Source organism: Pleurodeles waltl, chromosome 10 (assembly GCF_031143425.1).
Source record: "Pleurodeles waltl isolate 20211129_DDA chromosome 10, aPleWal1.hap1.20221129, whole genome shotgun sequence".
Classification (NCBI taxonomy): Eukaryota; Metazoa; Chordata; class Amphibia; order Caudata; family Salamandridae; genus Pleurodeles; species Pleurodeles waltl.
The window spans coordinates 1,076,698,774-1,076,706,062 of record NC_090449.1 but is presented as its reverse complement, the minus strand read 5'-3'; the positions used below and the strand labels follow the sequence as shown (position 1 = coordinate 1,076,706,062).

The following is a 7,289-nucleotide window of genomic DNA, read 5'->3' as shown; positions in this document are numbered from 1 at the left end:
GTCTTAATGGCAAAATGTGCAATGTAAAAATGCATATTATGGATTACATTGTATCCACCAACACCCTCACAGACCGGTGCTGCACTACCCAACACCCTTCCCCAGCAGCCAGCCACGACCTAGCATGTCTTCAAGGATCAGGTAAACGGGTTTTTGGAGCACACCTGCGCCAACAATCACAAACGAGAGATAGATTCTGCTACATTTTTCAACATATACTATAGTGTGTTCTCCTCGCTTGACAATCAAGAGGAACTCTACTGATATCCACTTAACTCAAGGTAGAAATAGAGCTGTGAATTAAAGTCCTGCTGCACCACCCCCACCAGGTAAGCCATGGTGCAGGCAGAAAATCCCGAGTTTGGGAAGTGGAAACGCACACAACTTAGAGATCATATGCAGGACACACCCATGCCCTACCCTGTACCAAGCTCAGACCCAGGCTATCGCATATTAACATGAAAACTGAATGTCAGTTGTAGAACATAACTGGGGTACAAGAATAAAAGAGGCACACATTTTATTACGTGAAGCGTGCAGACTTGTGTTCTGCAGAGAGAAATATAGCATGTTTTACATAAATTATTCTACTCTAGGTTAGAGGAGACAGAACTAAACGGCGCTTCTGGGCCTCCATGCAAGGCAAATTCATTGTTATTGGATATTGTGTGCCTCAATCAATAAACAAGATTATGGGACCACACAACGTGGCAAGTGATGTCATTTGCCTTCTCAACACATAACATACCCAACCTGGCTGCAAAGTTAACTATTAAGTCATTCTTTTTTATGAAGAAAACTAGAATTTATTTGCAGCCCCCACCGATTAACAAAGATTGTGTAATTGTTTTTTTTGTGTTCAGGGCGTTACTACACAGCAATAAGTATACACACTGAACTGAAAATGATGCACCTTTTAAAACGTACGAATGTGATGAGGGTAAAGTCTAGAAAAGCACTGAACTCTACTTTTTAGCTATCAGCATTAAGCTAGCATATATTTTATAAAAATTAAATTCTTTGCGAAGTAAATAAGTAAAGAAGCAAGTGATTTAACAAGTGTATTTCAGAAGAAAAAGTTTGGTCACAGAAACAAACGCTGCGCTGTCGTTTAATCATCAGAGAACTCTTCGTCAAGATTAATATCGGTGGTATCAATGTCCTCCAAGTCCATGTTGTCCAAGTCGTCCTCCAGCTCCAGGAAAGCCTTTTCATCCTTTGTGTTCTCTGGCAGGTCGATGAGGACAGGACCTGGAGATGCAGGTAAGTCAGAAGATACCGGAGATGGTGGGGCACCTCCTTCTGGAGCCTGTGGTTTGACAACTCCTGATGGTTTAAAGCCTTTAGCTTCCTCTAAGACATTTCTCTCTTCATTTGGAGTGACAAGTGGGTACTCCCTGGCTGGTCGAACACAATTTCCACTTTCTTTCAGGTACTGTTCAGCCACAAAAGCTTCTCGTAAACCAGGGAAGAGGTTATCATATTCGGTGGGGTCTGCGAGGGAGTCTGCAGCTTTCTGATTCACCTTTGCGAGGGACTCGCGCCACAGCTTGACAACTCTTGAAACCTCATGCGGCAAATATGTACGAGCTAGGAAGGCAGCTTCGGGCAAGCGCCCTGTACTGATTAATAATTCCAAGCAACGATCAAGCTTTCCCTGCAAGAAGTAGCTGAGGAAGGCCACGTTATTCTTGCCATCTTTCTCTGCTCCTTCTGCAAGTTTGTTAACCATTGTGGCATTTCCAGAGGCCGTAGCAAGCAGCAAGAGGCCCCCATAATCCTGTGCATGGTGCAGACATTCCTGGGCCAGGCCAAACTGGCACTTACTGATGGCAAGCTCTGCCAGCTGCTTCCACTTCTGCTCCACCTCTGCTTCAACTGCCAGCTGGTAGGCAATCTTCAGCTCTCCGAGCTGCAGTGCCAGCTCAAAGCGATGTTCAGGATCACTGGAGACTGCGAGGGCTTGTTGTTTGAAACCCTGCTTTTCCAGAAAGTGCGCCACCCTCGTCCTCTGCTCCTTCGGAACTGTTGGAAGGACTTTGTCAGCCATGCTGAAATCTCTCCTCATCACCGCCGTCTGGTACTCCAGCACCGAGACCATCAGCGAGTAGCTGACTATGTTCAGTTCCTTGTCCCCGAGGTAGAGCCGGTTATCCTTGGGAATGTACCCCAGCAGGTACATGGTTCTGTCCAAGTGAGCAATGGTGACAATCTCCCCTCCGACATAGTAGTTGAGCCTGTTGACCGAGCTGGTGTAGATGAAGCAGTCGCCCACCCAGAGGCCGGTTTTTACAATCTCTTGGATCTCACCCAGGACCTCGAAGGCGTCTTCGATGCCGTCCTCCGTCACCCCCTCGTGGGTCTCTTGGGCAGCGGCCACTTTCTCGGACATGTACTTGAGGATGAAGAAGGACTCCTCGGTGCCGATGCAGAGCAGCTCCCCCGAGTCGGACCAGAAGATGTGCTTGGGCTGGATCTCGATCCTGCGGAGCAGCTCGGTGTTGTCCCAGTCGTAGAAGGCCAGCCCGTTGACGGAGCGGACCCCGAGGAGGAAGCCCCCGTAGATGCCCTCGGCCCCGAAGTCCGGCTTGAAGGCCTTCTTCTCCTTGAAGTTCTTGAAGATCTTGACCAGGCTGTTGCTCTCGCGGATGGCGTACTCGGAGGAGTCGTGGGCCCAGGCGAACTCCTGCGCGGAGCCGAAGCTCTTGTTGCGCAGGGCCATGGCGGTGTAGATGATGTACTCGCCGTCGCCGCAGACCACCACGAACCTGCCGTTGGGGTTGTGCTGGATGCTCTGCGGGTAGATCTCGCAGCTGCCCATGTCCTTGACGGCCAGCGGCAGCCGCTCGCCGTCGCGCACCTCGGCCTCGCCCATGGCCTTCAGGTTGGCCTGCTGCACCTCGGAGTGGCGCGCCCAGATGATCTTGCCGTTGGCGTCCATGGAGACGGCCGGCTCCTCGCGGCCCAGCTTGACGATGATGCTGCCCTCGTCGTAGCCCAGCGCCAGGTTGTTGGAGCCGCGCAGGCTGGCCAGGCACCAGACGCGCTCCATGCCGTAGTTGAGCGTGCTCTCCAGGCGGTAGGTGCTGGAGTGCCAGAGGCGCACCGTGCCGTCCTCGGAGCCGGTCAGCACCAGCGGCAGCTCGGGGTGGAAGCCCACGCACGACACGTTCTGCGCGTGGCCCTCCAGCGTCTGCACGCACGTCTTGTTCTGGTAGTCCCAGACCTTGGCCAGCCGGTCGTCGGCGCCCGAGATGAGGTAGGGCTTGTCGCCGCCGCTGTAGTAGTCCAGGCAGTTGACGCCCTTCTCGTGGCCCTCCAGCGTGAAGTTGGGCGCCGGCGAGCCCAGCTGCCAGACCTTGACGGTGCGGTCGAGCGAGGCGCTGGCGAACTGGTTGTTGTCGCGGGGGTTGACCACCACCTGCATGACGTAGTGCGTGTGGCCCTCGAAGACCTGCGCCAGCGCCCACTTGCGCTCCCAGTCCCACAGCTTGATCAGCATGTCGTCGCTGCTGCTCAGCAGGTAGGGCTGCGCCGGGTGCACGGCCAGGCAGCGGATGTAGTCCGAGTGCGCCTCGAAGGCCGCCACGCGCTCCAGCGTGTTGTAGTTGAAGACGCGCACCTGCATGTCGTCGGCGCCCGTGGCCACCCAGTTCTTGCGCGCCACGAAGCGGGCGGCGCGCACCGGCAGCTCGCACACCTCGAAGGTCTTCACCAGCGTCTGCGTCTCGTAGTTCCAGGCGCAGACGCTGCCGTTGTACAGGCTGGCCAGCATCCAGGGCTCGGACGGGTGCAGGTCCACCGACTTCACGCGGTCCGAGCGCGCCGTCAGCTTGCGCTTGATGTCCAGGCGCAGCGGCATCCTGGCCTCTCTGGTGGGGGCTTCTGGGGGGGGCTGAGAACCGGCCGCGGGAGCCGAGCTCAAGGGACCGCGGCTGAGGCGACTGACGTGGAGCTTCCGGGACGCAGCTCTCGCGAGACTTCACAGGGAAACGGCAGCAGTGACAGGACGTGGAGCGTCAGGACAGATCGCGCGAGACTTCGGAGGATGACCACCACAAATGACAGGACGTGGAGCTTCAGGACAGATCCCGCGAGAGTTCACAGGCTAAACACCGCAAATGATAGGACGTGGAGCGTCTGCACAGATCCCGCGAGACTTCAGAGGGGAAACAGCAAAAATGACAGGACGTGGAGCTTCAGCACAGAAATCTCGCGACACTTCATCTGCAAGCAGCAGAAATGACAGCACGTGCAGCTTCCGGGGCAGTCATTGACGTGGCGCACGGAGCGCTGCCGAAACTAGACTGCTAACTTCTCACTCATAATATGCTGCCCGTAGGCGCAATGCTCCTCTGCGCACTGCAGATGCAGGCAAACTACCAGCTGTCTGAGATATTCTGTGTCAGGACCGGAGGAGAGAATTATGCTTCTCTTTCCATGCCTTAATTTTTCAGCAGCCAATCAGAAAAACAAACCATAGATGTCACTTCCTGTGACACAGTACCACATGACCACCATAGAGCCTAGCCCTATGTAAACCCCTTAGCCCAGTGGTTCCCAACCTGTGGTCTGGGGACCCCTGGGGGTCCACGAAGCCTTCTCAGGGGGTCCGCGAGAGCCTAGAAAATTAAAAAATATTGACAAATTAGGTCCCCAGCTTCCAGTAATGACTCAGGCAGGGGTCCCCAGATTCCCATGATGATTCAGTGGGGGTCCCTGGGTTCCATTAATGATAAAGCGGGGATCCACAGAAGTCAAAAGGTTCGGAACCACTGCCTTAGCCTCTTTCTTTGCTGCTTTGCAGGCAGTTAAATGTCCTGTTTATATTGTTGAATGTGTTTTACAGCGGGTCATGAGTTGCAATTGAGTGCTCTGCATTTTATAGCACTCACCCGCACTGCGCTTCAGCTATGTTCCTCATTGACTTGTTAATTGCATAGCTCACCGTTTTACGATCGTACACTTCCGATCCTTATTGCACACTCATGCGTCCTTTATGCTGTGGGAGCGTATATCCTCCTGGCAAGGGTTTCTTTAACCCTCGCCTTTAATTATATGTGGAGCGGGAGCGAGGACAGCGCATTATGCTTGTAGGCTGTCTTCTTTCTATTTTTGGTGTTCATGCACAATTCATTCTGACAGCGGTGGTCAGCATTACTCCCTGGCGCTTTGAACACAAGAGAGACACGTGTGTTCATCTCGTACAGGAATTCACCAGCTCTCCGGCCTACACCCGATCAGCTGTTCCATGCAATAACATTACGCTTCCGATTGGAAACACCAGCGTACTTGGTGCAGTGAACGATGTGTTGATCCATTCTCAGCTGATTGTTCTATGATCCTAAATTTCTTTTCTCATTTGGCTGCTTCAAGTATGGCCTATAGAACTGTTAATAATCACAGGTCAGCCATCTCAGCATGTCATGTTCCCATCAATGGTAAGCCTATTGGTGAACTTCCGATTGCGTGTAAACTTCTTGGAGGAATTTATTTTTCTTACCCTCCTCAACCACGCTATTCTACCCTTTAGGATGTTAATATTGACTTACGTTTCTTAGAATCTTGGCTGGTTAGTAAGTACCTTTCCAGGAAGCAGCTCTCTGCCAAACTTACTTTACTGTTGTGTTTGGTATCATGTAAAAAAGTTTCTGATGTAAAGGCATTAGATCTGTCAGGTAGAGTTTTAAGGGGTATAACACCCGGTACAGAGTGGGCCCCAAAAACTAAAGTATCTATTCCTGCTTCAGTCAGAATCCATCTCACCCAACGAGCTAAGGTAGCTGAAGATACTGGATGGAAAGGCTTCTGAAGTGCAATTAGCAATTGACCTCCAGGAGATTGACAGAATTCCCTGGTATGCTCCTCATATTCCCTTAAACATTGCACCTCATACAGTTTAGCATCTTCTGGAAAACTAGGATGTTACTTGCCTTGAAAAAGTTTTCGTTCTTCTGGATATTGAAAATGTAACTCCATCTAGGGAGAAGACACGACCAGAAATATCTAGAGCTCTCACTTCTGACACACTTCTACGTGTTGATATTTCACACAATAATATAGTCATTTTAGCTGACAGTTGTTTCCTAGATCAGTCGGCGTTACAAGGCCAGTGTCATAAAAATTTCAGGATGATATTCACGTCTCATAGATGACCATACCTTGGCTGAGGTGGGTTAGCCAAATGAATACCCCTCATCACCCTAGACACAAGAGGGTGTTCCCCTATTGGTTTTCCGTCTAAGAACACATGACCTGCTGATATGGCTGATCTGTAATTATTGACTGAGCAGAAGCTTAGACCGTCAGAAGCTATCTCTGCCAAGAAATTGACTGCTTGACCGTTGAGAATATACGGGAGCCGACTCCAGTCCTGCCGAATCTGGTGGCGTGAGCTTGCTGACCAGCTTCAAATCTAGAATTTAGCCCATGGCGTGAAAAGCGCGCTCACATGCCACGAGCTAGAAAGACGACTGTGGTCCTCACAACAGGCGCTTGCTCCCTTTGCCTGCTGGCACCCCCTGCGGGTGCGTTAAATCAAAATATCTATCCCCTGCACAGAGAATTCCTCTAATTTGTTTGGCGGGAACAGACTTTCGAATTCAAGGCTCTCCCGTTCTGACTATCAACAGCACCTGGTGGTTCACCACTCTCCACCGGCCGATTGTGGACAATCTGCGCACCAGGGGAGTGAGAATGATCATTTATCTTGACGTCATTCTGCTGATGGACCAGTCTTAACACCATCTCACACACAATCTGAACATGACTATTGCGCTCCTGTGGGATTCAGGTTTTGTCATCAACTGGGACAAATCAGAACTGAACCCAAACCAAAAGATTTCATTCTTGGGTCTCCTAATCAATTAGACAGAAGCCACTCTGAGCTTTCTAGCCCCCAAAATGACCAATATGGAAAAGGAAATTCAGAAAGCCCTCAGAAGGAACAGAATCTCCCTGAGACAACTCAACAGAATAGTGGGACTCCTATCGTCATCTCTTCAAGCTATATACCTGGACCTCTCTATTACAGAGCCCTGCAAAGACTGAAAGCGGATCACTCAGGAAGGGTCTAGCTTACTCAGAGCTAGTGGTCCTGTCGACGGAAACCGGATCAAAGCTTCAATGGTGGCTGCAAAACATGGAGGCCTGGATTGGCCGAGCAATATTCGGTACGACCCCAGACCTGATCATAGAATCAGATGCCAGCCAACTCGGCTGGGGAGCAAGATGCAGAGAGATCTTCACGGGAGGCAGATGGTTGGAGGAGGAACTAAAGCTCCACATCA

General features: G+C 51.3%; 1 protein-coding gene across 1 annotated transcript; it reads right to left on the bottom strand.

Annotated features, from left to right (window-relative positions):
* Positions 1 to 503: 503 nt before the first annotated feature.
* COPB2 (COPI coat complex subunit beta 2) lies at positions 504 to 4,098 on the bottom strand. The gene has a single exon (XM_069212142.1). It carries the CDS (start codon positions 3,860 to 3,862, stop codon positions 1,112 to 1,114), a length of 2,751 nt encoding a protein of 916 aa, XP_069068243.1. The 5' UTR covers positions 3,863 to 4,098; the 3' UTR covers positions 504 to 1,111.
* Between the last annotated feature and the right edge of the window lie 3,191 nt (positions 4,099 to 7,289).

Bases quoted from the DNA above. Each gene is read 5' to 3' on its own strand.
- COPB2 (XM_069212142.1), bottom strand. From the start codon at position 3,862: ATGCCGCTGCGCCTGGACATCAAGCGCAAGCTGACGGCGCGCTCGGAC.